The sequence below is a fragment of the Nerophis lumbriciformis genome, linkage group LG14 (assembly GCF_033978685.3).
Source record: "Nerophis lumbriciformis linkage group LG14, RoL_Nlum_v2.1, whole genome shotgun sequence".
In the NCBI taxonomy this organism is placed as follows: Eukaryota; Metazoa; Chordata; class Actinopteri; order Syngnathiformes; family Syngnathidae; genus Nerophis; species Nerophis lumbriciformis.
In genome coordinates this window covers 6,081,324-6,108,938 of record NC_084561.2, presented here as the reverse complement: position 1 = coordinate 6,108,938, position 27,615 = coordinate 6,081,324, and the positions used below count along the sequence as shown (strand labels likewise).

Here is a 27,615-nt window from a genome sequence, read left to right as displayed (position 1 = left end):
AATAGACTGTATTTATATTATTCACATGTGAATAATGCTGTATAATAGACTATTTATAGTATTCACATGTGAATAATGCTGTATAATAAGACTATATTATTCACATGTGAATAATGCTGTATAATAGACTGTATTTATACTATTCACATGTGAATAATGCTGTATAATAGACTGTATTTATATTATTCACATGTGAATAATGCTGTATAATAGACTATTTATAGTATTCACATGTGACTAATGCTGTATAATAAGACTATATTATTCACATGTGAATAATGCTGTATAATAGACTGTATTCATATTATTCACATGTGAATAATGCTGTATAATAGACTGTATTTATATTATTCACATGTGAATAATGCTGTATAATAGACTGTATTTATATTAGTCACATGTGAATAATGCTGTATAATAGACTGTATTCATATTATTCACATGTGAATAATGCTGTATAATAGACTATTTATAGTATTCACATGTGAATAATGCTGTATAAAAGACTGTATTTATATTATTCACATGTGAATAATGCTGTATAATTGACTGTATTAATATTATTCACATGTGAATAATGCTGTATAATAGACTATTTATATTATTCACATGTGAATAATGCTGTATAATAAGACTATATTATTCACATGTGAATAATGCTGTATAATAGACTGTATTCATATTATTCACATGTGAATAATGCTGTATAATAGATTGTATTTATATTATTCACATGTGAATAATGCTGTATAATAGACTGTATTTATATTATTCACATGTAAATAATGCTGTATAATACTGTATTTATATTATTCACATGTGAATAATGCTGTATAATAGACTGTATTTATATTATTCACATGTAAATAATGCTGTATAATAGACTATTTATATTATTCACATGTGAATAATGCTGTATAAAAGACTGTATTTATATTATTCACATGTGAATAATGCTGTATAATAGACTATTCATATTATTCACACGTGAATAATGCTGTATAATAGACTGTATTTATATTACTCACATGTAAAAAATACCTAAGTGTTTATTGTTTATTGTGAGCAAACTGTGGTGCTGAATTTCCCCCAGGGATCAATAAAGTACTTTCTATTCTATAATGTTGCTTTTTCAACCTGTTGCACACTTTACACGTCACTTTTTTTATACGCTGTAAATATCATGCACTAATACATTTGAATACAATTGTGAAGTTAAGTCAAAAGAAACCGTCCATTTTAAAAGACAGGTAATAAGGTAAAGTGATTTAAAATGAAGAATTATGATGGTAATACACAATATTTATGGTGTTGGTGATGGGAATAAAAACACTGTTATTATATAACTTTTATATATATGACGTTCTACCGCTGGACAGTATTTATTCAATATATATTTTTACTTTATAAAGTACAAATATTGGGGTTTTTTTGTAGCCCAAACGACCACTATACACTCCAGTCCGGCAGGCGGCGGTGTGGCGCCTCTGAGCTGGTGGCCAATCACAGCCAAAGAAGATTGGACGCTGTTTGCCGTTTCCATGGCAACGCCATTCTCCAGGTACGCCGTCTTGATCTTTCGCGTTAACAGCAACGTCATGAAGAAGATTGAAACACTCGTTTAAAACTTGATGTCCATTTGGAGACGATTGTCGAACAGGAAGCGGGTCGAGGAAGTTGTCTAATAGTACGTCATCGTTTTGGTTAGCAAAGTAGACACAATAGTGACGTCACATGTGTTTAACAGACCTCATCGCGCGAAAAATAAATAAAATAAAAGTTAAATACACGCCAGCTAGGTATATTAAACTACTTAAAACATGGCTGCTGGTAGCACATGCAGAAAAAATACAATAATATTGCGTATTTGTGTCACTTTATGCTAGTTAGCATAGCTCGGTGGGCGGGGCGTGTGATTGACCGGAAACGCTGAGCTTCCAAAACAAAAGACCGCGCAGGATGCGTCAATGAAACATTTATGACCAAGTAAAGTTACATTTAACTGGTGAGTTTCACTTTCATTACATATGTTTTATTCCACATACCTTTTTTTTTGTATTTTGTAGTATTAGCTGTAGTTTATAGCGGCTCATTCTCTGTTAGTCCTTGACATATTAAAAAGACGAATAAAATATTAATGAGCTATATTATTATTATTATTATTATACCAAATTGCATTAACACCTATTAGACAAAGCTACGATGAGGAGCTTTTTTTTTTTAAATGTATTTATTTTAAATAGTTTAGCAGACTGGTGTTTGCATATTGTATAAATTAAATTAAACAAAAATAATCAACAATTTACGGTTTTTTTTGTTTTTTTTAATAGTTTAGCAGACTGGTGTTTATATATTGTATAAATTAAATTAAACAAAAATAATCAACAATTGACGTTTTTTTTTTTTTTTTAATAGTTTAGCAGACTGGTGTTTATATATTGTATAAATTAAATTAAACAAAAATAATCAACAATTGACGTTTTTTCTTTTTTTAATAGTTTAGCAGACTGGTGTTTATATATTGTATAAATTAATTAAACAAAAATCATCAACAATTGATGTTTTCTTTTTTTAAATAGTTTAGCAGACTGGTGTTTATATATTGTATAAATTAATTAAACAAAAATCATCAACAATTGACGTTTTCTTTTTTTAAATAGTTTAGCAGACTGGTGTTTGTATATTGTATAAATTAAATTAAACAAAAATAATCAACAATTTACGTTTTTTTTTGTTTTTTTTTTAAATAGTTTAGCAGACTGGTGTTTATATATTGTATAAATTAAATTAAACAAAAATAATCAACAATTGACGTTTTTTCTTTTTTTTAATAGTTTAGCAGACTGGTGTTTATATATTGTATAAATTAAATTAAATAAAAATAATCAACAATTGACGTTTTTTTTTTTAATAGTTTAGCAGACTGGTGTTTATATATTGTATAAATTAAATTAAACAAAAATAATCAACAATTGACGTTTTTTTTTGTTTTAATAGTTTAGCAGACTGGTGTTTGTATATTGTATAAATTAAATTAAACAAAAATAATCAACAATTTACGTTTTTTTTTGTTTTGTTTTTAAATAGTTTAGCAGACTGGTGTTTATATATTGTATAAATTAAATTAAACAAAAATAATCAACAATTGACGTTTTTTTTTGTTTTTTTAAAATAGTTTAGCAGACTGGTGTTTATATATTGTATAAATTAAATTAAACAAAAATAATCAACAATTGACGTTTTCTTTTTTTAAATAGTTTAGCAGACTGGTGTTTGTATATTGTATAAATTAAATTAAACGAAAATAATCAACAATTGACGTTTTTTCTTTTTTTTAATAGTTTAGCAGACTGGTGTTTATATATTGTATAAATTAAATTAAACAAAAATAATCAACAATTGACGTTTTTTTTTTTTAATAGTTTAGCAGACTGGTGTTTATATATTGTATAAATTAATTAAACAAAAATCATCAACAATTGACGTTTTCTTTTTTTAAATAGTTTAGCAGACTGGTGTTTATATATTGTATAAATTAAATTAAACAAAAATAATCAACAATTGACGTTTTTTCTTTTTTTTAATAGTTTAGCAGACTGGTGTTTATATATTGTATAAATTAAATTAAACAAAAATCCTCAACAATTGACGTTTTCTTTTTTTAAATAGTTTAGCAGACTGGTGTTTATATATTGTATAAATTAAATTAAACAAAAATAATCAACAATTGACGTTTTTTTTTGTTTTTTTTTATAGTTTAGCAGACTGGTGTTTGTATATTGTATAAATTAAATTAAACAAAAATCATCAACAATTGACGTTTTCTTTTTTTAAATAGTTTAGCAGACTGGTGTTTGTATATTGTATAAATTAAATTAAACAAAAATAATCAACAATTTACGTTTTTGTTTTTGTTTTTTTTAAATAGTTTAGCAGACTGGTGTTTATATATTGTATAAATTAAATTAAACAAAAATAATCAACAATTGACGTTTTTTCTTTTTTTTAATAGTTTAGCAGACTGGTGTTTATATATTGTATAAATTAAATTAAACAAAAATAATCAACAATTGACTTTTTTTTTTTTTTTAATAGTTTAGCAGACTGGTTTTTTATATATTGTATAAATTAATTAAACAAAAATCATCAACAATTGACGTTTTCTTTTTTTAAATAGTTTAGCAGACTGGTGTTTGTATATTGTATAAATTAAATTAAACAAAAATAATCAACAATTTACGTTTTTTTTTTGTTTTTTTTAAATAGTTTAGCAGACTGGTGTTTATATATTGTATAAATTAAATTAAACAAAAATCATCAACAATTGACGTTTTTTTTTTTTTAAAATAGTTTAGCAGACTGGTGTTTATATATTGTATAAATTAAATTAAACAAAAATCATCAACAATTGACGTTTTCTTTTTTTAAATAGTTTAGCAGACTGGTGTTTGTATATTGTATAAATTAAATTAAACAAAAAACATCAAAAATTGGGAAAAATTTGATGACATGTTGATACTAATATTCTAAGTGGATGCAAAATAGTGATGACTTGTTATATTTATATTAGTCATATATTCTAAAGTGTGAAGTTGAATTTGTTCTCAGGAGGATAATATGATTTTTCTCCCTCCGATCACAGTTTTTAATGATTTTTTTTTTTTTTACAGCTGACACCCACAGGAGACGCCAAACAGTTAGCACCTCCGTGTTCCTGTGAAGAAGACATGTCACAAAGGTAAAACAACAAATGCTTACCTTTCTTGAAGCCTGTTCTGATCTTATCTTTAAAAAATATTCTCAAGGTGTTGATATTGGATATAGGTTTGATATCAGCAGAAAACAAGTATGGGATGATGTGTACAAGCAGTCCTGCAGCGTGTTTACTTGTGTGTGTGATATCATGTGCGATACAAGCAGTCCTGCAGCGTCTTTACTTGTGTGTGTGATATCATGTGCAATACAAGCAGTCCTGCAGCGTGCTTGTGTGTGATATCATATGCGATACAAGCAGTCCTGCAGCGTGCTTGTGTGTGATATCATGTGCGATACAAGCAGTCCTGCAGCGTGCTTGTGTGTGATATCATGTGCGATACAAGCAGTCCTGCAGCGTGTTTACTTGTGTGATATAATGTGTGATACAAGCAGTCCTGCAGCGTGTTTACTTGTGTGTGATATCATGTGCAATACAGGCAGTCCTTTAGCGTGTTTACTTGTGTGATATCATGTGCGATACAAGCAGTCCTGCAGCGTGTTTACTTGTGTGATATCATGTGCGATACAAGCAGTCCTACAGCGTGTTTACTTGTGTGTGATGTCATGTGCGATACAGGCAGTCCTGCAGCGTGTTTACTTGTGTGTGATATCATGTGCGATACAAGCAGTCCTACAGTGAGCTTACTTGTGTGTGATATCATGTGCAATACAGGCAGTCCTGCAGCGTGTTTACTTGTGTGATATCATGTGCGATACAAGCAGTCCTGCAGCGTGTTTACTTGTGTGTGTGATATCATGTGCGATACAAGCAGTCGTGCAGCGTCTTTACTTGTGTCTGATATCATGTGCAATACAAGCAGTTCTGCAGCGTGTTTACTTGTGTGTGATATCATGTGCAATACAAGCAGTCCTGCAGCGTGTTTACTTGTGTGTGTGTGATATCATGTGCAATAAAAGCAGTCCTGCAACATGCTTGTGTGTGATATCATGTGCGATACAAGCAGTCCTGCAGCGTGTTTACTTGTGTGATATCATGTGCGATACAAGCAGTCCTGCAGCGTGTTTTCTTGTGTGTGATATCATGTGCAATACAGGCAGTCCTTTAGCGTGTTTACTTGTGTGATATCATGTGCGATACAAGCAGTCCTGCAGCGTGTTTACTTGTGTGTGATATCATGTGCGATACAAGCAGTCGTGCAGCGTCTTTACTTGTGTGTGATATCATGTGCGATACAAGCAGTCCTACAGTGAGCTTACTTGTGTGTGATATCATGTGCAATACAAGCAGTCGTGCAGCGTCTTTACTTGTGTGTGTGATATCATGTGCAATAAAAGCAGTCCTGCAACGTGCTTGTGTGTGATATCATGTGCGATACAAGCAGTCCTGCAGCGTGTTTACTTGTGTGTGATATCATGTGCGATACAAGCAGTCCTGCAGCGTGTTTACTTGTGTGTGTGATATCATGTGCAATACAAGCAGTCCTGCAGCGTGTTTACTTGTGTGTGTGATATCACGTGCAATAAAAGCAGTCCTGCAACGTGCTTGTGTGTGATATCATGTGCGATACAAGCAGTCCTGCAGCGTGTTTACTTGTGTGATATTATGTGCGATACAAGCAGTCCTGCAGCGTGTTTACTTGTGTGTGATATCATGTCCGATACAAGCAGTCGTGCAGCGTCTTTACTTGTGTGTGATATCATGTGCGATACAAGCAGTCCTACAGTGAGCTTACTTGTGTGTGATATCATGTGCAATACAGGCAGTCCTGCAGCGTGTTTACTTGTGTGATATCATGTGCGATACAAGCAGTCCTGCAGCGTGTTTACTTGTGTGTGATATCATGTGCGATACAAGCAGTCGTGCAGCGTCTTTACTTGTGTCTGATATCATGTACGATACAAGCAGTTCTGCAGCGTGTTTACTTGTGTGTGATATCATGTGCGATACAAGCAGTCCTGCAGCGTGTTTACTTGTGTGTGATATCATGTGCGATACAAGCAGTCCTGCAGCGTGTTTACTTGTGTGTGATATCATGTGCGATACAAGCGGTCCTGCAGCGTGTTTACTTGTGTGTGATGTCATGTGCAATACAAGCAGTCCTGCAGCGTGTTTACTTGTGTGTGATATCATGTGCGATACAAGCGGTCCTGCAGCGTGTTTACTTGTGTGTGATGTCATGTGCGATACAGGCAGTCCTGCAGCGTGTTTACTTGTGTGTGATATCATGTGCGATACAAGCAGTCCTGCACCGTGTTTACTTGTGTGTGATATCATGTGTGAGACAGGAAGTCCTGCACCGTGTTTACTTGTGTGTGATATCATGTGCAATGCAAGCAGTCCTGCAGCGTGTTGACTTGTGTGTGATATCATGTGCGATACAAGCGGTTCTGCAGCGTGTTTACTTGTGTGTGATATCATGTGCGATACAAGCAGTCCTGCAGCGTGTTTACTTGTGTGATATCATGTGCGATACAGGCAGTCCTGCAGCGTATTTACTTGTGTGATATCATGTGCGATACAAGCAGTCCTGCAGCGTGCTTACTTGTGGGTGATATCATGTACAATACAAGCAGTCCTGCAGCGTGTTTACTTGTGTGTGATATCATGTGCGATACAAACAGTCCTGCAGCGTGTTTACTTGTGTGATATAATGTGCGATACAAGCAGTCCTGCAGCGTGTTTACTTGTGTGTGATATCATGTGCGATACAAGCAGTCCTGCAGCGTCTTTACTTGTGTGTGATATCATGTGCGATACAAGCAGTCCTGCAGCGTGTTTACTTGTGTGTGATATAATGTGCGATACAAACAGTCCTGCAGCGTGTTGACTTGTGTGGGATATCATGTGCGATACAATCGGTCCTGCAGCGTGCTTACTTGTGTGTGATATCATGTGCAATACAAGCAGTCCTGCAGCGTGCTTACTTGTGGGTGATATCATGTGCGATACAAGCAGTCATAAGGAATTAAATAAGTAGACGACGTAACTTGTTGCATAGAAGCAAATAAGACAGTGGCGAAAGACAGGAATCAGTAGCTCTCTGATTAGTGCCCAGAAGCAGGTGAGCGTCCAGAACACTAATCAGAGGCAGGTGAAACTAATCAGCACCCATGGAAACCAAAACACAAACCCAGGGGTGCTGAAAAGAGAACCGAGGTCGTCAAACTAACAGAACAAAACATGATCCGGGCAACGGATCATAACATCTCCAAGGCAGAAGCGTATTAGAAAGTATCCAGTAACAAACGTGTCCGCATCATTCAACTTACTGCGTCATGAGCTTAAAACAAGCATACACGTGCCGTAAAGTTTTTCATACCTACCATGGTTCTCGGAGTAATATCACTTGATCAAGTCTATTTTCTAACGTTCTACAGTACAAAATGATTAGAGTACGCACAATGATTCATGCTGATATCGTCTCAGCCAATATTCAAGGCTCCAATATCATAACGTGGCGGTGCTAGATTTGACGTAAATTGGCGGTGCTAAAAAAAAAAGTAGCAGACTTGGTAGCCAACCCTCATGGCAAGGCGTGTGTACTTGGTAGCCAACCCTCATGGCAAGACGTGTGTACTTGGTAGCCAACCCTCATGGCAAGACGTGTGTACTTGGTAGACAACCCTCATTTCAAGACGTGTGTACTTGGTAGACAACCCTCATGGCAAGACGTGTGTACTTGGTAGCCAACCCTCATGGCAAGACGTGTGTACTTGGTAGACAACCCTCATGGCAAGACGTGTGTACTTGGTAGCCAACCCTCATGGCAAGACGTGTGTACTTGGTAGACAACCCTCATGGCAAGACGTGTGTACTTGGTAGCCAACCCTCATGGCAATACGTGTGTACTTGGTAGACAACTCTCATGGCAAGACGTGTGTACTTGGTAGACAACCCTCATGGCAATACGTGTGTACTTGGTAGCCAACCCTCATGGCAAGACGTGTGTACTTGGTAGACAACCCTCATGGCAAGACCTGTGTACTTGGTAGACAACCCTCATGGCAAGACGTGTGTACTTGGTAGCCAACCCTCATGGCAAGACCTGTGTACTTGGTAGACAACCCCCATGGCAAGACGTGTGTACTTGGTAGCCAACCCTCATGGCAAGACGTGTGTACTTGGTAGCCAACCCTCATGGCAAGACGTGTGTACTTGGTAGACAACCCTCATGGCAAGACGTGTGTACTTGGTAGCCAACCCTCATGGCAAGACGTGTGTACTTGGTAGCCAACACTCATGGCAAGACGTGTGTACTTGGTAGCCAACCCTCATGGCAAGACGTGTGTAATTGAAAGCCAACACTCATGGCAAGACGTGTTTACTTGGTAGACAACCCTCATGGCAAGACGTGTGTACTTGGTAGCCAACCCTCATGGCAAGGCGTGTGTACTTGGTAGCCAACCCTCATGGCAAGGCGTGTGTACTTGGTAGCCAACCCTCATGGCAAGGCGTGTGTACTTGGTAGCCAACCCTCATGGCAAGACGTGTGTACTTGGTAGCCAACCCTCATGGCAAGACGTGTGTACTTGGTAGCCAACCCTCATGGCAAGACGTGTGTACTTGGTAGACAACCCTCATGGCAAGACGTGTGTACTTGGTAGAGAACCCTCATGGCAAGACGTGTGTACTTGGTAGCCAACCCTCATGGCAAGACGTGTGTACTTGGTAGACAACCCTCATGGCAAGGCGTGTGTACTTGGTAGCCAACCCTCATGGCAAGACGTGTGTACTTGGTAGCCAACCCTGATGGCAAGACGTGTGTACTTGGTAGCCAACCCTCATGGCAAGACATGTGTACTTGGCAACCAACCCTCATGGCAAGACGTGTGTACTTGGTAGCCAACCCTCATGGCAAGACGTGTGTACTTGGTAGCCAACCCTCATGGCAAGACGTGTGTATTTGGTAGCCAACCCTCATGGCTAGACGTGTGTACTTGGTAGACAACCCTCATGGCAAGACGTGTGTACTTGGTAGACAACCGTCATGGCAAGACGTGTGTACTTGGTAGCCAACCCTCATGGCAAGACGTGTGTACTTGGTAGCCAACCCTCATGGCAAGACGTGTGTACTTGGTAGCCAACCCTCATGGCAAGACGTGTGTACTTGGTAACCAACCCTCATGGCAAGACGTGTGTATTTGGTAGCCAACCCTCATGGCAAGACGTGTGTACTTGGTAGAGAACCCTCATGGCAAGACGTGTGTACTTGGTAGCCAACCCTCATGGCAAGACGTGTGTACTTGGTAGCCAACCCTCATGGCAAGACGTGTGTAATTGAAAGCCAACCCTCATGGCAAGACGTGTGTACTTGGTAGACAACCCTCATGGCAAGACGTGTGTACTTGGTAGCCAACCCTCATGGCAAGGCGTGTGTACTTGGTAGCCAACCCTCATGGCAAGGCGTGTGTACTTGGTAGCCAACCCTCATGGCAAGACGTGTGTACTTGGTAACCAACCCTCATGGCTAGACGTGTGTACTTGGTAGCAAACCCTCATGGCAAGACGTGTGTACTTGGTAGCCAACCCTCATGGCAAGACGTGTGTACTTGGTAGCCAACCCTCATGGCAAGACGTGTGTACTTGGTAGACAACCCTCATGGCAAGACGTGTGTGCGTTACCTGAAGTGTTTCCCCTGAATGACTTGCCACCCCAGGACGTACAACGAGCTGTGGGCCGAGGCCCAGGTGGAGTTGAGTCGTCTGCTGGTGGAGGAGATTCCCGAGGTTCCACTGCGTCCAGAAAAGGACAGAGTGGTGTTCTTCCAGCGTCTGGCCATGCTCTACGTGCGCTACCTGCAGGTCTTCAGGCAGCTGGAGAAGGCCGACGACCAGGTGGTGCACCCGCAGAAGAGACGACTCCTCCGGAACGTCCTGGAGGGAGTGATGGGCCGGGTCTTGGAGCTGAAAAACGAGATGGTGGACAAGGAGTTCTCAGAGTACCACTACATGGACGACGTCCTTCACGACTTGAAGCTCACGCCTGTGAGTTGGACTCCAGATCCTTTTTTGACAATCCAATCCGGCGGTGTCCAAACTACGGGCGGCGAGACTTCAATAAGGAATCTGTCCCTTGGGGTGTTTCCAGATTAATTTCAAATATCTGATATACTGATTGCTGAGAATCTGTCGACATTTTTAGACACCGTGAGTAAAGCAGGTCAACGACCATGACGTCAAAACAGCACATCCTTTACTTATATGACCCAATCCAAACAACCTTCCCTAGACATTGTGTAAAAAAAAACATTTAAATGGGAAAAATGCAAAACACTCCCCACTAGAGATGCGCGGTTTGCGGACACAACCGCGGAGTCCGCGGATTATCCGCGGGTCGGGCGGTTGAAATAAAAAAAAAATTAGATTTTATCCGCGGGTCGGGTCGGGCGGTTGAAATAAAAAAAAATTAGATTTTATCCGCGGGTCGGGTCGGGCGGTTGAAATTAAAAAAAATTAGATTTTAAATAGATTCAGGCGGGTGGCAGTTAAACCAATTCGGAAATATATATACATAGTTAAATGTTGTTACCCACATACGAAAAACGAGCAGGCACCTGCAGCATATGCCACAACAGAAGAAGAAAAAAAAAGGAGATGGACACTTTTACGGAGCGGAGAAGGGACGCCTCGCCGGGGTCCGGGACCGAGGCCCCTTCCCCCGAGAGGGCCCCACCGGGAGCCGTAGCTGAGGTGATCCGCGAGAAGGGCCCGACGCACGTCCAGGGTCACCACCGCGCCCACCGCACCGACACCCCGCCTCGTCCGCCTTCGCCGCGGCCGGCGTCACGCGCAGCAGGTAAGCAGCTCGTAACAGGGGTCACTCCGCGCGCTCCGCCCGCGCAGCTTACCTGCCCGCCACCCCCGTTGCCGGGGGCGCGTAACAGGGGTCACGAAAGGGGTGGGGCTCACCCTGGTGAGCCGAGTAGGCCACTTTTGGTAAGCAGAACTGGCGCTGCGGGATGAACCGAACGCCGGGTTAAGGCGCCCGATGCCGACGCTCATCAGACCCCAGAAAAGGTGTTTGTTGATATAAACAGCAGGACGGTGGCCATGGAAGTCGGAACCCGCTAAGGAGTGTGTAACAACCCGCCTGCCGAATCAACTAGCCCTGAAAATGGATGGCGCTGGAGCCATCCGGGCCCATACCCGGCCGTCGCCGGCAGCGAGAGCCGCGAGGGCTAGGCCGCGACGAGTAGGATGGCCGCCGCGGTGCGCGCTGAAGCCTCAGGCGTGAGCCCGGGTGGAGCCGCCGCGGGTGCGAGGGACATCGCACCTCCACACGCGGCTCCCAGATGATTGCGCACTGGTGTGCGTCTGGGCCGTGACAGCGTGGCACGCATTGAATGTCTGTGCTGCATTGGATCAGTCTCCTTTCTTTAACAGGCAAAAGCTTTATAACCTCACTAATGCCTTGCATCGTCTATATTAGATATATAAGAACGGGCGGGTGCGGTTTTGATTAAATGTTAGATCGGGTGGATGGCGGATGGTTGACGACTTTCATGATGCGGTTGCGGATGAAATAATTGCCTATCCGCGCATCTCTACTCCCCACACTTATCCATGTTTGGCACATTTTAGCTGCTCGGAATTTCGGATTGATGACAAAACTTGAAAGAGGTCGTCACATGTTGAAAAACTTATTGGGGTGTTACCATTTAGTGGTCAATTGTACGGAATATGTACTGTACTGTGCAATCTACTAATAAAAGTCTCAATCAATCAAAACGGAAGTAAACAAGGTAGGAGTCGATCTTTCACATACCATTAATATCTAATAACATGAATTATGTATAACCTTTATATTAACATAATATGCACACATATATATGCATAAAATATATTTATTGTTACTTTACATGCGGTCGGCTTCCGTCCCTCGGCCAAATTGTTTCAACCCCCAAGTCAAAAGGTTTGGACACCCCTGATCTAGTCGGTCTGTGTACCTTCCGTTCAGGCCCGGCCCTAACCAATCTGGCGCCCTAGGCAAGATTTTAGGTGGTGCCCCCCCACATCGGCAGTGAAGTGTATATACTCACAAGAAACCGAATAGCTTTGTCTTTGACCTTTTTTTTTTTTACTTACAATTATACCTAATATATAAAGGGGTGGAAAAGTGACTATTACCTGCAGGGCAAACATTAGCTAACCAGAAGGCAATAACAATGTAAACAAAAAACACCTGCTTAAAAGATCTAATACAAATGTCCCTGAGGAATGTAAGGTGGGAGTACTGTAATTACCTAACGTTACATTATTATTTTCCATAACAATTTAGCCCCCTCCACAATATTAACCCGACGTTAAAACAGAACTAGCTATTTATTGATTAGCAATTGCCGAATCATGTAACATTAGCTTAATGCTAAAAAGCCAGGCTACTATCACATTCTGTAACAGACAAATAATTTCATGTAGGCTAACGTTACCTACCTGCTAACTCTGTCTTTTCTCGTTTCTACTCCTCTTCTTTTCTCTTTTTTCTTCCCTGGGCACCTGACAGTTTTGGCCGTTTTGACATCTTGTGTTGATTTTTTGATGTGGTGACGTCCAAAAAGAGTCATGATACGGGAAGGGAGGGGGCGCACCGTGCGGGGGAGAGGGGGGGGGGGGGTAATGTTGTAACAAATAATATTTCTATTAAATAGGCTTTACTTTGCATTTTAATTAACGTGGGATTATTTTTTGTATTTAGAAATAATAATACCAACTTTTTTCTTTTTTTTTTTTCTCCAACATTTGTGGCACTGGCGTGGCGCCCCCTGATGGACGGCGCCCTTAGCATTTGCCTATACGGCCTATGCCACGGGCCGGCCCTGCTTCCGTTCATTCTATTTGGAATTCTCAAATGCAAAGCAAAAATCAAATTTTGGGCCATTTTTTTCTATTTTCATTTCTAAAAACAAAATGTTGAAAAACATTGACACTTTTTAAAAACGACATTAGGACTCCCGTTGAACAAAGGTGTTAGCGTTATGCTAAAAAAAACATGCTAAACACAAAGGAAAAGCTAAAATACTTCAATTTGTCATCACACAGATAAACACGCATTTTTGTATTTTGGATGAACGTATATTCGATGTTTGTGTTTGCACAATATCCAATTTTATGGCAATATTTGAATGAAAATCAACCCTTTTGTTTGTTTTCAAATCTGCCATATATAATAAAAATCGAAAAACGGCCCTAATTCTGTTTTTTGATTTGCGTTTAAGAATGGGAAATACAAACCCTGTTTCCATATGAGTTGGGAAATTGAGTTAGATGTAAATATAAACGGAATACAATGATTTGCAAATCCCTTTCAACCCATATTCAGTTGAATGCACTACAAAGACAAGATATTTGATGTTCAAACTCATAAACTTTATTTTTTTTGTGCAAATAATAATTAACTTAGAATTTCATGGCTGCAACACGTGCCAAAGTAGTTGGGAAAGGGCATGTTCACCACTGTGTTACGTGGCCTTTCCTTTTAACAACACTCAGTAAACGTTCGGGAACTGAGGAGACACATTTTTTTAAGCTTCTCAGGTGGAATTCTTTCCCATTCTTGCTTGATGTACAGCTTAAGTTGTTCAACAGTCCGGGGGTCTCCGTTGTGCTATTTTAGGCTTCATACTGCGCCACATATTTTCAATGGGAGACAGGTCTGGACTACAGGCAGGCCAGTCTAGTACCCCGCACTCTTTTACTATGAAGCCAGATCGTCTTGCTGAAATAAGCAGGGGCGTCCATGGTAACATTGCTTGGATGGCAACATATGTTGCTCCAAAACCTGTATGTACCTTTCAGCATTAATGGCGCCTTCACAGATGTGTAAGTTACCCATGTCTTGGGCACTAATACACCCCCATACCATCACACATGCTGCCTTTTACACTTTGCGCCTATAACAATCCGGATGGTTCTTTTCCTCTTTGGTCCGGAGGACACGACGTCCACAGTTTCCAAAAACAATTTGAAATGTGGACTCGTCAGACCACAGAACACTTTTTCCACTTCGTATCAGTCCATCTTAGATGAGCTCAGGCCCAGCGAAGTCGACGGCGTTTCTGGGTGTTGTTGATAAACGGTTTTCGCCTTGCATAGGAGAGTTTTAACTTGCACTTACAGATGTAGCGACCAACTGTAGTTACTGACAGTGGGTTTCTGAAGTGTTCCTGAGCCCATGTGGTGATATCCTTTACACACTGATGTCGCTTGTTGATGCAGTACAGCCTGAGGGATCAAAGGTCACGGGCTTTAGCTGCTTATGTGCAGTGATTTCTCCAGATTCTCTGAACCCTTTGATGACATTACGGACCGTAGATGGTGAAATCCCTAAATTCCTTGCAATAGCTGGTTGAGAAAGGTTTTTCTTAAACTGTTCAATAATTTGCTCACGCATTTGTTGACAAAGTGGTGACCCTCGCCCCATCCTTGTTTGGAAATGACTGAGCATTTCATGGAATCTACTTTTATACCCAATCATGGCACCCACCTGTTCCCATTAGTGGGATGTTCCAAATAAGGGTTTGATGAGCATTCCTCAACTTTATCAGTATTTATTGCCACCTTTCCCAACTTCTTTGTCACGTGTTGCTGATTATTTGCAAAAAAAAAAAAAAGTTTATCAGTTTGAACATCAAATATGTTGTCTTTGTAGCATATTCAACTGAATATGGGTTGAAAATGATTTGCAAATCATTGTATTCCGTTTATATTTACATCTAACACAATTTCCCAACTCATATGGAAACGGGGTTTGTGGAATGAACGGAAGGTACACAGACCCTAGTCCGTTTGGTTTCTGCTACCGACAAACTTTTCTCACCAGGCCGAACTTGAGATCCCGATCCCGACCTACTTCCTGCGTGACCGCAGCGGCGACAGCCTGGAGCGGACGACGATGGTGACAAACATCCTCCAGACGATGGAGACCACTGTGACCCAAAAAGTGAGCACACCTTCACACAGGGAACGAGAACAACGCAGAGGGGAGGGCACAAAAAAGTAGCGTAATTTTGTTGCTCTGATTGCCCGGTAGCAGGTTTCCGCAATCAGCAGCGTTCAGTCTGGCAAGAAATAGGAAGTTTTATTATGAAATCACACAAAGACAAAAAGTTCTGAATGTATTGTGTTACATCCTAGCTTGTGGTGCAAATAAAATTACTTATGATAGCTCTATACTAATTGTGATTCTAAAGAAAATACCATATTTTAAGGTATATAAAATAATATTTTTCCATATATTAGCCGTACCGGACTATAAGCCGCAGATATAAACGTTGTGAAATGAGTTATTTATTATGTTTCCTTAATTGTTTCCGGGGCCTGTAACACGGCAGTAAAACGGCTGATCAAACAAAACAGAAGTGAATTATATTTATATAGCGCTTTTCTCTAGTGACTCAAAGCGCTTTACATAGTGAAACCCAATATCTAAGTTGCATTTTTAAACCAGTGTGGGAGGCACTGGGAGCAGGTGGGTAAAGTGTCTTGCCCAAGGACACAACGGCAGTGACTAGGATGGCAGAAGCTGGGATCGAACCTGGAACCCTCAAGTTGCTGACACGGCCGCTCTACGAGCCGGGCTATACCGCCCCAAGTCATTGTCTCTCCAATCAGCTAAACTCCACGGTGACATTTCTATGGTCATGGTTCTTAGCCGTAAAAGGGTGGATGCGAGTCTAAGGTTATGGTTCTTAGCCGGAAAAGGGTGGATGCGAGTCTAAGGTCATGGTTCTTAGCCGTAAAAGGGTGGATGCGAGTCTAAGGTCATGGTTCTTAGCCGGAAAAGGGTGGATGCGAGTCTAAGGTTATGGTTCTTAGCCGGAAAAGGGTGGATGCGAGTCTAAGGTTATGGTTCTTGGCCGGAAAAGGGTGGATGCGAGTCTATGGTCATGGTTCTTAGCCGTAAAAGGGTGGATGCGAGTCTAAGGTCATGGTTCTTAGCCGTAAAAGCGTGCATACGAGTCTAAGGTTAGGGATCTTAGCCGGAAAAGGGTGGATGCGAGTCTAAGGTTATGGTTCTTAGCCGGAAAAGGGTGGATGCGAGTCTAAGGTTATGGTTCTTAGCCGTAAAAGGGTGGATTCGAGTCTAAAGTCATGGTTCTTAGCCGTTAAAGGGTGGATGCGAGTCTAAGGTCATGGTTCTTAGCCCGAAAAGGGTGGATGCGAGTCTAAGGTCATGGTTCTTAGCCGGAAAAGGGTGAATGCGAGTCTAAGGTCATGGTTCTTAGCCGTACAAGCGTGGATGCGAGTCTAAGGTCATGGTTCTTAGCCGGAAAAGGGTGGATGCGAGTCTAGGGTCATGGTTCTTAGCCGGAAAAGGGTGGATGCGAGTCTAAGGTCATGGTTCTTAGCCGTAAAAGGGTGGATGTGAGTCCAAGGTCATGGTTCTTAGCCGTAAAAGGGTGGATGCGAGTCTAAGGTTATGGTTCTTAGCCGGAAAAGGGTGGATGCGAGTGTAAGGTTATGGTTCTTAGCCGGAAAAGGGTGGATGCGAGTCTAAGGTCATGGTTCTTAGCCGTAAAAGGGTGGATGTGAGTCCAAGGTCATGGTTCTTAGCCGTAAAAGGGTGGATGCGAGTCTAAGGTTATGGTTCTTAGCCGGAAAAGGGTGGATGCGAGTCTAAGGTTATGGTTCTTAGCCGGAAAAGGGTGGGTGCGAGTCTAAAGGAAATGGTTCTTAGCCGTAAAAGGGTGGATTTGAGTCTAAAGTCATGGTTCTTAGCTGGAAAAGGGTGGATGCGAGTTTAAGGTCATGGTTCTGAGCCGGAAAAGGGTGGATGCGAGTCTAAGGTTATGGTTCTTAGCCGTAAAAGGGTGGATGCGAGTCTAAGGTTATGGTTCTTAGCCGTAAAAGGGTGGATGCGAGTCTAAGGTTATGGTTCTTAGCCGGAAAAGGGTGGATGCGAGTCTAAGGGAAATGGTTCTTAGCCGTAAAAGGGTGGATTTGAGTCTAAAGTCATGGTTCATAGCCGGAAAAGGGTGGATGCGAGTTTAAGGTCATGGTTCTTAGCCGGAAAAGGGTGGATGCGAGTCTAAGGTTATGGTTTTTAGCCGGAAAAGGGTGGATTCGAGTCTAAGGTTATGGTTCTTAGCCGGAAAAGGGTGGATGCGAGTCTAAGGTTATGGTTCTTAGCCGTAAAAGGGTGGATTTGAGTCTAAAGTCATGGTTCTTAGCCGTAAAAGGGTGGATGCGAGTCTAAGGTCATGGTTCTTAGCCGTAAAAGGGTGGATGCTAGTCTAAGGTCATGGTTCTTAGCCAGAAAAGGGTGGATGCGAGTTTAAGGTCATGGTTCTTAGCCGGAAAAGGGTGAATGCGAGTCTAAGGTCATGGTTCTTAGCCGGAAAAGGGTGGATGCGAGTCTAAGGTTATGGTTCTTAGCCGTAAAAGGGTGTATTTGAGTCTAAAGTCATGGTTCTTAGCCGTAAAAGGGTGGATGCGAGTCCAAAGTCATGGTTCTTAGCCGTAAAAGGATGGATGCGAGTCTAAGGTCATGGTTCTTAGCCGGAAAAGGGTGGATGCGAGTCTAAGGTCATGGTTCTTAGCCGTAAAAGGATGGATGCGAGTCTACGGTCATGGTTCTTAGCCGGAAAAGGGTGGATGCGAGACTAAGGTCATGGTTCTTAGCCGGAAAAGGGTGGATGCGAGTCTAAGGTCATGGTTCTTAGCCGTAAAGGGTGGATGCGAGTCTAAGGTTATGGTGCTTAGCCGGAAAAGGGTGGATGCGAGTCTAAGGTTATGGTTCTTAGCCGTAAAAGGGGGGATGCGAGTCTAAGGTTATGGTTCTTAGCCGTAAAAGGGTGGATGCGAGTCTAAGGTCATGGTTCTTAGCCGTAAAAGGGTGGATGCGAGTCTAAGGTCATGGTTCTTAGCCGGAAAAGGGTGGATGCGAGTCTAAGGTCATGGTTCTTAGCTGGAAAAGGGTGGGTGTGAGTCTAAAGTCATGGTTCTTAGCCGTAAAAGGGTGGATGTGAGTCCAAGGTCATGGTTCTTAGCCGTAAAAGGGTGGATGCGAGTCTAAGGTCATGGCTCTTAGCCGTAAAGGGTGGCTGCGAGTCTAAGGTCATGGTTCTTAGCCGGAAAAGGGTGGATGCGAGTCTAAAGTCATGGTTCTTAGCCGTAAAAGGGTGGATGTGAGTCCAAGGCCATGGTTCTTAGCCGTAAAAGGGTGGATGCGAGTCTAAGGTCATGGTTCTTAGCCGTAAAGGGTGGATGCGAGTCTAAGGTTATGGTTCTTAGCCGGAAAAGGGTGGATGCGAGTCTAAGGTTATGGTTTTTAGCCGTAAAAGGGTGGATGCGAGTCTAAGGTCATGGCTCCTAGCCGTAAAGGGTGGATGCGAGTCTAAGGTTATGGTTCTTAGCCGTAAAAAGGTGGATTCGAGTCTAAGGTTATGGTTCTTAGCCGTAAAAGGGTGGATGCGAGTCTAAGGTTATGGTTCTTAGCCGGAAAAGGGTGGATGCGAGTCTAAGGTTATGGTTCTTAGCCGGAAAAGGGTGGATGCGAGTCTAAGGTTATGGTTCTTAGCCGTAAAAGGGTGGATTTGAGTCTAAAGTCATGGTTCTTAGCCGTAAAAGGGTGGATGCGAGTCTAAGGTCATGGTTCGTAGCCGTAAAAGAGTGGATGCGAGTCTAAGGTCATGGTTCTTAGCCGGAAAAGGGTGGATGCGAGTCTAAGGGTATGGTTCTTAGCCGGAAAAAGGGTGGATGCGAGTCTAAGGTTATGGTTCTTAGCCGTAAAAGGGTGGATGCGAGTCTAAGGTCATGGTTCTTAGCCGGAAAAGGGTGGATGCGAGTCTAAGGTCATGGTTCTTAGCTGGAAAAGGGTGGGTGTGAGTCTAAAGTCATGGTTCTTAGCCGTAAAAGGGTGGATGTGAGTCCAAGGTCATGGTTCTTAGCCGTAAAAGGGTGGATGCGAGTCTAAGGTCATGGCTCTTAGCCGTAAAGGGTGGCTGCGAGTCTAAGGTCATGGTTCTTAGCCGGAAAAGGGTGGATGCGAGTCTAAAGTCATGGTTCTTAGCCGTAAAAGGGTGGATGTGAGTCCAAGGCCATGGTTCTTAGCCGTAAAAGGGTGGATGCGAGTCTAAGGTCATGGTTCTTAGCCGTAAAGGGTGGATGCGAGTCTAAGGTTATGGTTCTTAGCCGGAAAAGGGTGGATGCGAGTCTAAGGTTATGGGTTTTAGCCGTAAAAGGGTGGATGCGAGTCTAAGGTCATGGCTCTTAGCCGTAAAGGGTGGATGCGAGTCTAAGGTTATGGTTCTTAGCCGTAAAAAGGTGGATTCGAGTCTAAGGTTATGGTTCTTAGCCGTAAAAGGGTGGATGCGAGTCTAAGGTTATGGTTCTTAGCCGGAAAAGGGTGGATGCGAGTCTAAGGTTATGGTTCTTAGCCGGAAAAGGGTGGATGCGAGTCTAAGGTTATGGTTCTTAGCCGTAAAAGGGTGGATTTGAGTCTAAAGTCATGGTTCTTAGCCGTAAAAGGGTGGATGCGAGTCTAAGGTCATGGTTCGTAGCCGTAAAAGAGTGGATGCGAGTCTAAGGTCATGGTTCTTAGCCGGAAAAGGGTGGATGCGAGTCTAAGGGTATGGTTCTTAGCCGGAAAAAGGGTGGATGCGAGTCTAAGGTTATGGTTCTTAGCCGTAAAAGGGTGGATTTGAGTCCAAGGTTATGGTTCTTAGCCGTAAAAGGGTGGATTTGAGTCTAAAGTCATGGTTCTTAGCCGTAAAAGGGTGGATTTGAGTCTAAGGTCATGGTTCTTAAAGAAGTACACGAAGGTAGAAAAATGATCAACTTCAATAGTCTTGATTGCAAACGGGTGAGGGGAAGTGCTCTGGGACAGAAGTGAAGCAGCCACGGGAAAACCTCTACAAAACCGGAAGAGCCATCAAAATAAAAGCACAGGACAGGAACTATCACAAAACACTGGAGAACACTAACAAAACTCAACATAAAGGTAACCAGCCGTGACAGTTTGGAGGAAGAATAAAGGAAGGCAAGAGTGTTTCATTAATATCTCTGCCATGCCTCCATGGTCATTACGGGATTGTGGAGATCCCAAATACACAAAAACAAGTTCCAGTCGTAACAAGAGTAGGTTTTGCGTAATAGGTCCCCTTTAAGTTGGCAACACTGATACCTTCTCCTCCGTCTTATTCTCCAGCACTCCAGGTTTGTCTGAGTTTGGGTCAGAAGCAGAGTTACAAAGCTAGCATCAAAAGTAATTGTGGTTCACAGTATATCGAGTGTCTCTTTCCACTGGCATGTTAGCGCGTAACCAGGACCATGAGTCAAGAGGAGGCCATCAGAGTCGTTCAGATGGCAGAGAGGGCACGCCAAGGCCGCCTGAGGGCAGCCTTGAACGAAGCTAGCAGAAGATTGAGCAAGATACCCAGAACCGAGGACCCGAAGCCCGAAGACATGGCCCGAGCTGCAGTCCGCATCCAGAAGGTGTTCTGTCCTCGACGCAACAAAACGTAAGGAAATTATATCAACTTGCTGACGACCGGGTACATGATCCGCAGGTATGGAGGGGCTACGTAGAGAGGAAGAAGACGGCAGCTGTTCGGAATGAAGATATGATTTTCCTGGGAATGGTGAGTGAAATGCCGCAAGGTGCTTCACGATGCGGACTAAATGTCAAGAACTGTGATTTGAACTTGCCAGTGATGTGTTTTGGTCACGTCTTCGTCAGACCTTGCATCCCAAATACCAGGAGCCATGCGAGGCCATCATCTCTGCCCAGGCCAACATTGCTTCCACGCGAAACAAGCAGAAGGAACATGAGGATGACTATCAAAAGTCTGTGGCTGCCATCACAAACCAACTCCGAGAGACTGAGGGCCAGGAAATAGCTGAGAACATCAAAGAACAAATCCGACAGTGGTTTCTTGAATGCCGGTGAGATAAACTCTTGTGGTGTTTGTTCAATCCCCTGAGAACTAGCGTTCTCTGCAGTGAACACGCAGAACAGAAACTTTTTTCCAACTCTGGGAGTCTAAGGTTATGGTTCTTAGCCAGAAAAGGGTGGATGCGAGTCTCAGGTGATGGTTCATAGCCGGAAAAGGGTGGATGCGAGTTTAAGGTCATTGTTCTTAGCCGGAAAATGGTGGATGCGAGTCTAAGGTCATGGTTCTTAGCCGGAAAAGGGTGGATGCCAGTCTAAGGTTGTGGTTCTTAGCCGGAAAAGGCTGGCTGTGAGTCTAAAGTCATGGTTTTTAGCCAGAAAAGGGTGGATGTGAGTCTTAAGTTTATGGTTCTTCGCCGTAAAAGGGTGCATGCGAGTCTAAGGTCATGGTTCTTAGCCGGAAAATGGTGGATGCGAGTCTAAGGTCATGGTTCTTAGCCGGAAAAGAGTGGATGCCAGTCTAAGGTCGTGGTTCTTAGCCGGAAAAGGCTGGCTGTGAGTCTAAAGTCATGGTTTTTAGCCGGAAAAGGGTGGATGTGAGTCTTAAGTTTATGGTTCTTAGCCGTAAAAGGGTGCATGCGAGTCTAAGGTCATGGTTCTTAGGGTGGATTGCCCGCTTTCAGGTTGGGAGAGAGGTCTTCAGAGAGTTCAAGTATCTCAGGATCTTGTTCACGAGTAAGAGAAAGCAGGAGCGTGAGATTGACAGTCGAGAGGGTTCTGTGTCTGCAGAAAAGCGGTCGCTGTACCAGATCAGCTTAGTCAGAAGGTAAAGCTCTTGATTTACCAACCGAGTCTCCTTTGTAAGATGGCTGGACTCACCCTAAGAGGCAGGGTAAGGAGTTCCGTCATCTGGGAGGAGCTCAGACTAGAACCAGTACTCCTTTACATCGAGAGAAGGCAGTTAAGGTGGCATTTAGTCCAGATGGCTTCTGTATGGCTCCCTGGTGAGGTGTTCCGGGATGGCGGTCGCTGTACCAGATCAGCTTAGTCAGAAGGTAAAGCTCTTGATTTATCAACCTAGTCTCCTCTGTAAGATGGCTGGACTCACCCTAAGAGGCAGGGTAAGGAGTTCCGTCATCTGGGAGGAGCTCAGACTAGAACCAGTACTCCTTTACATTGAGAGAAGCCAGTTAAGGTGGCATTTAGTCCAGATGGCTTCTGGATGCCTCCCTGGTGAGGTGTTCCGGGATGGCGGTCGCTGTACCAGATCAGCTTAGTCAGAAGGTAAAGCTCTTGATTTACCAACCGAGTCTCCTCTGTAAGATGGCTGGACTCACCCTAAGAGGCAGGGTAAGGAGTTCCGTCATCTGGGAGGAGCTCAGACTAGAACCAGTACTCCTTTACATCGAGAGAAGCCAGTTAAGGTGGCATTTAGTCCAGATGGCTTCTGGATGCCTCCCTGGTGAGGTGTTCCGGGATGGGGGTCGCTGTACCAGATCAGCTTAGTCAGAAGGTAAAGCTCTTGATTTACCAACCGAGTCTCCTCTGTAAGATGGCTGGACTCACCCTAAGAGGCAGGGTAAGGAGTTCCGTCATCTGGGAGGAGCGCAGACTAGAACCAGTACTCCTTTACATCGAGAGAAGCCAGTTAAGGTGGCATTCAGTCCAGATGGCTTCTGGATGCCTCCCTGGTGAGGTGTTCCGGGATGGCGGTCGCTGTACCAGATCAGCTTAGTCAGAAGGTAAAGCTCTTGATTTACCAACCGAGTCTCCTCTGTAAGATGGCTGGACTCACCCTAAGAGGCAGGGTAAGGAGTTCCGTCATCTGGGAGGAGCTCAGACTAGAACCAGTACTCCTTTACATCGAGAGAAGCCAGTTAAGGTGGCATTCAGTCCAGATGGCTTCTGGATGCCTCCCTGGTGAGGTGTTCCGGGATGAGGCCCGGGTTAGACTTAGGACTACAGGGAGTATGTTTTTCAGTTGGCCGAGGAATCCTTGGTAGAACTGGAAGAGGTGGCTGGGGACCCGGAAGTCTGGGCCTCCCACCACCTGGACCTGTATAAGCAGAAGAACATGGATGGTAACTGTGACAAGAAAAAAAACCCAGACCACAAATAAACACCCACTGCAGAGGACCCTGGCTCTCAGAAGGTTAAGGAACTTACTCAGGAGCTGTTACCTCTTTCGGGTTGTAGAAACCTGACAGGGACGTTCCCAGACTTCCCCGATGAAGACGAGGGAGGCTCGGCCATCATTTTTGCTCAAAAGAATTATCAGCAGGTAAAAGACGCGCTCGATGAAAAGAAGGATGGCAGGTTTTTATGCTGGTGCTGTCTTTTAGTTGATAGAAGAGTTGGCTGAGTTGGAAGAGGAAGCTTCGGGCAAGAAAAAAGACGACAAAAAGAAGGATGATGCAAAGAAGTCCAAGGGCAAGGAGGTAAACTGTTCCACAGACTAAATCCACCATGAAGTGTGCATAAACTTCACTGTCAACCCCAGGAAGAAGAGGAAGGCTTGGAGATGCTACCTTCAGCTTTTCTGGCAGACTTGGAGTTGGGCAACAAATCCTTTGCAGGTTCCTCCAGAAACCTGGCATGACAACAATAATGCGCTCCAAATGTGTCGATAGCGGCCCGCCGCAAACAAATAAATGTTAATGTCCCTGCAGATTTCTGGGAAACCCGCAGTGAGTCGAGAAATTTCAACCAGAGACACGAAGTGGAGCTGATCAAGGAGGAGAAAAGGGTGGACATCGAAGCCGAGATACGAGTGAAGGTGAAACTAATATTACAACTAAGACAATTACATTTGATCAATATTAGTCACCGTTTATCTTTAATACCTGAGATCAGGGGTGTCAAACTTGTTTGCATTGAGGGCCGCTTGTAACAGTAATAATTCATTAATTTGCTTCTGCCCCAAATTAATGAATTATTACTGTTATAATTTGCTTCTGCCCCAAATTAATGAATTATTACTGTTATAATTTGCTTCTGCCCCACCCACCAACACGTCTTCCTATGAGGAAGCAGTGCCTGGGGAGTCTGTGGTGGGCTCTCCTATTTCTGGGGCTGAGGTTGCTGAGGTAGTTAAAAAGCTCCTCGGTGGCAAGGCCCCGGGGGTAGATGAGATCCGCCCGGAGTTCCTTAAGGCTCTGGATGCTGTGGGGCTGTCTTGGTTGACAAGACTCTGCAGCATCGCGTGGACATCGGGGGCGGTACCTCTGGATTGGCAGACCGGGGTGGTGGTTCCTCTCTTTAAGAAGGGGAACCGGAGGGTGTGTTCTAACTATCGTGGGATCACACTCCTCAGCCTTCCCGGTAAGGTTTTTCAGGTGTACTGGAGAGGAGGCTACGCCGGATAGTCGAACCTCGGATTCAGGAGGAACAGTGTGGTTTTCGTCCTGGTCGTGGAACTGTGGACCAGCTCTATACTCTCGCCAGGGTCCTTGAGGGTGCATGGGAGTTTGCCCAACCAGTCTACATGTGTTTTGTGGACTTGGAGAAGGAATTCGACCGTGTCCCTCGGGAAGTCCTGTGGGGAGTGCTCAGAGAGTATGAGGTATCGGACTGTCTGATTTTGGCGGTCCGCTCCCTATATGATCAGTGTCAGAGCTTGGTCCGCATTGCCGGCAGTAAGTCGGACACGTTTCCAGTGAGGGTTGGACTCCGCCAAGGCTGCCCTTTGTCACCCATTCTGTTCATAACTTTTATGGACAGAATTTCTAGGCGCAGTCAAGGCGTTGAGGGGATCTGGTTTGGTGGCTGCAGGATTAGGTCTCTGCTTTTTGCAGATGATGTGGTCCTGATGGCTTCACCTGGCCAAGATCTTCAGCTCTCACTGGATCGGTTCGCAGCCGAGTGTGAAGCGACAAGGATGGGAATCAGCACCTCCAAGTCCGAGTCCATGGTTCTCGCCCGGAAAAGGGTGAAGTGCCATCTCCGGGTTGGGGAGGAGACCCTGCCCCAAGTGGAGGAGTTTAAGTACCTCGGAGTCTTGTTCACGAGTGAGGGAAGAGTGGATCGTGAGATCGACAGGCGGATCGGTGCGGCGTCTTCAGTAATGCGGACGCTGTATTGATCCCTTGTAATGAAGAAGGAGCTGAGCCGGAAGGCAAAGCTCTCAATTTACCGGTCGATCTACGTTCCCATCCTCACCTATGGTCATGAGCTTTGGGTTATGACTGAAAGGACAAGATCACGGGTACAAGCGGCCGAAATGAGTTTCCTCCGCCGGGTGGCGGGGCTCTCCCTTAGAGATAGGGTGAGAAGCTCTGTCATCCGGAAGGAACTCAAAGTAAAGCCGCTGCTCCTCCACATGGAGAGGAGCCAGATGAGGTGGTTCGGGCATCTGGTCAGGATGCCACCCGAACGCCTCCCTCGGGAGGTGTTTAGGGCACGTCCGACCGGTAGGAGGCCACGGGGAAGACCCAGGATACGTTGGGAAGACTATCTCTCCCGGCTGGGGAGAGGGAAGTCTGGGCTTCTCTGCTTAGGCTTAGAAGATGGATGGATGGATGGATGGACATGGCGATTTCAACACTTCCAAATGCGTTAAACTCCAACTAAGATGCACCTCACAATCAAACAGCTGGTGTATAACAGTAGCATGTCAATAATAAAGCCAATGGGTATTAGCATCCAGCTAGCGCATTTTAAGAAAAAAAAGCAGAACCTTACTTATGTTTAGAGCATTTTTTGAGTCTAATTTTTTTTTTGTGGCATTGAAAATTGCAACATTACCCAGAGGTAGTTTGGCTGAGCCTGCTCTCAGTGCTGCTGCAGTGATTGGCAAGTTACGAAATGCAAAGAGGCGGCTGAATCCAAGTACCGTAACATGGCACCGTTAGATTCTAGTTCAATCGGTAGGACCTACGGGATTCGGTCGGTGCCAAAATAGTGGAGACATTACAACGGTAGGTATGACAAACATTGACCTCGTGTCAGGTGTATGCTGTCTTTAAGTTGAAGTGGAGTGGTCATTGGTTTTGGTGACACCTAGCGGCCACGATAATTCATGAGGTTAAGGCATACTTGCCAACCCTCCCGAATTTTCCGGGAGACTCCCGAAATTTCAGCGCCTCTCCCGAAAACCTCCCCGGGACAAATATTCTCCCGAAAATCTCCCGATTTTCAGCCGGAGCTGCAGGCCACGCCCCCTCCAGCTCCATGCGGACCTGAGTGAGGACAGCCTTTTTTCACTACGGGAGGACAACAGGGTGACAAGAAATAAATCATCCAGACTAGAGATAAATTGTATTATTATGTTTATCTTACCTACAAATAAATATATTTATTAATTAAAAAAAAAATAATTAAAAAAAAAAAATTACTATATTTTGCTAAAAACATCAAAATTAATTGTATTTTTTCTGACCCCTTATTACATCCAGGCATTAGAATTATACATTAAAATAAACATATTTGAAATAATTAATTTTAAATTATCATAATAATTCATTTAAAATGACCATATTTAATTATTAAAATAATTGCTTGTTTATCAACAACTTTAGCATTTTATTCATTACATTTTGAAGCTCTCAGAAGCCAAGTTATGTTATATTCCTTAATATTTATTTATGCAAGTTTGAAGTATCAATTATCCAAACACAGTTTTGTTTGCATATTTTCAGGATGTGTATATATATATATATATATATATATATATATATATATATATATATATATATATATATATATACATATATATATATATATGCATATATATATATATATATATATATATATATATATATATTAGAGATGCGCGGTTTGCGGGCACAACAGCGGAGTCCGCGGATTATCCGCGGATCGGGCGGATGAAATTTAAAAAAGTTAGATTTTATCCGCGGGTCGGGTCGGGTCGGGTCGGGTCGGGTCGGGTCGGGTGGTTCAAATTATTAAAAAAAATTAGATTTTGAATAGATTCATGCGGGTGGCAGTTAAACCAATTGGGAAATATATATACATAGTTAAATGTTGTTACCCACATACGAAAAACGAGCAGGCACCTGCAGCATATGCCACAACAGAAGAAAAAAAAGAAAAGAGATGGACACTTTTA

General features: G+C 43.1%; 1 protein-coding gene across 5 annotated transcripts in view; it reads left to right on the top strand.

The window, feature by feature from the left end:
• Window positions 1–1,563: 1,563 nt before the first annotated feature.
• The window catches only part of LOC133616828 (dynein regulatory complex protein 11), a 48,063-nt gene continuing 22,011 nt past the window's right edge, over window positions 1,564–27,615 (top strand). The window contains exons 1-12 of one of the 5 annotated variants that reach the window (XM_061976442.2): window positions 1,805–2,005; window positions 4,671–4,738; window positions 10,375–10,444; window positions 10,520–10,702; window positions 15,537–15,656; window positions 20,972–21,151; window positions 21,226–21,297; window positions 21,396–21,601; window positions 23,745–23,829; window positions 23,891–23,986; window positions 24,049–24,124; window positions 24,218–24,324. In XM_061976442.2, coding sequence (XP_061832426.2) covers window positions 4,728–4,738; window positions 10,375–10,444; window positions 10,520–10,702; window positions 15,537–15,656; window positions 20,972–21,151; window positions 21,226–21,297; window positions 21,396–21,601; window positions 23,745–23,829; window positions 23,891–23,986; window positions 24,049–24,124; window positions 24,218–24,324 — 1,206 coding nt within the window. In that variant the 5' untranslated portion in view covers window positions 1,805–2,005; window positions 4,671–4,727. Of the gene's footprint in view, window positions 1,704–1,804; window positions 2,006–4,670; window positions 4,739–10,374; window positions 10,703–15,536; window positions 15,657–20,971; window positions 21,152–21,225; window positions 21,298–21,395; window positions 21,602–23,744; window positions 23,830–23,890; window positions 23,987–24,048; window positions 24,125–24,217; window positions 24,325–27,615 lie in introns of those variants that run through there. The other 4 variants (XM_061976441.2, XM_061976439.2, XM_061976443.2 and 1 more) reach the window with 4 other exon arrangements.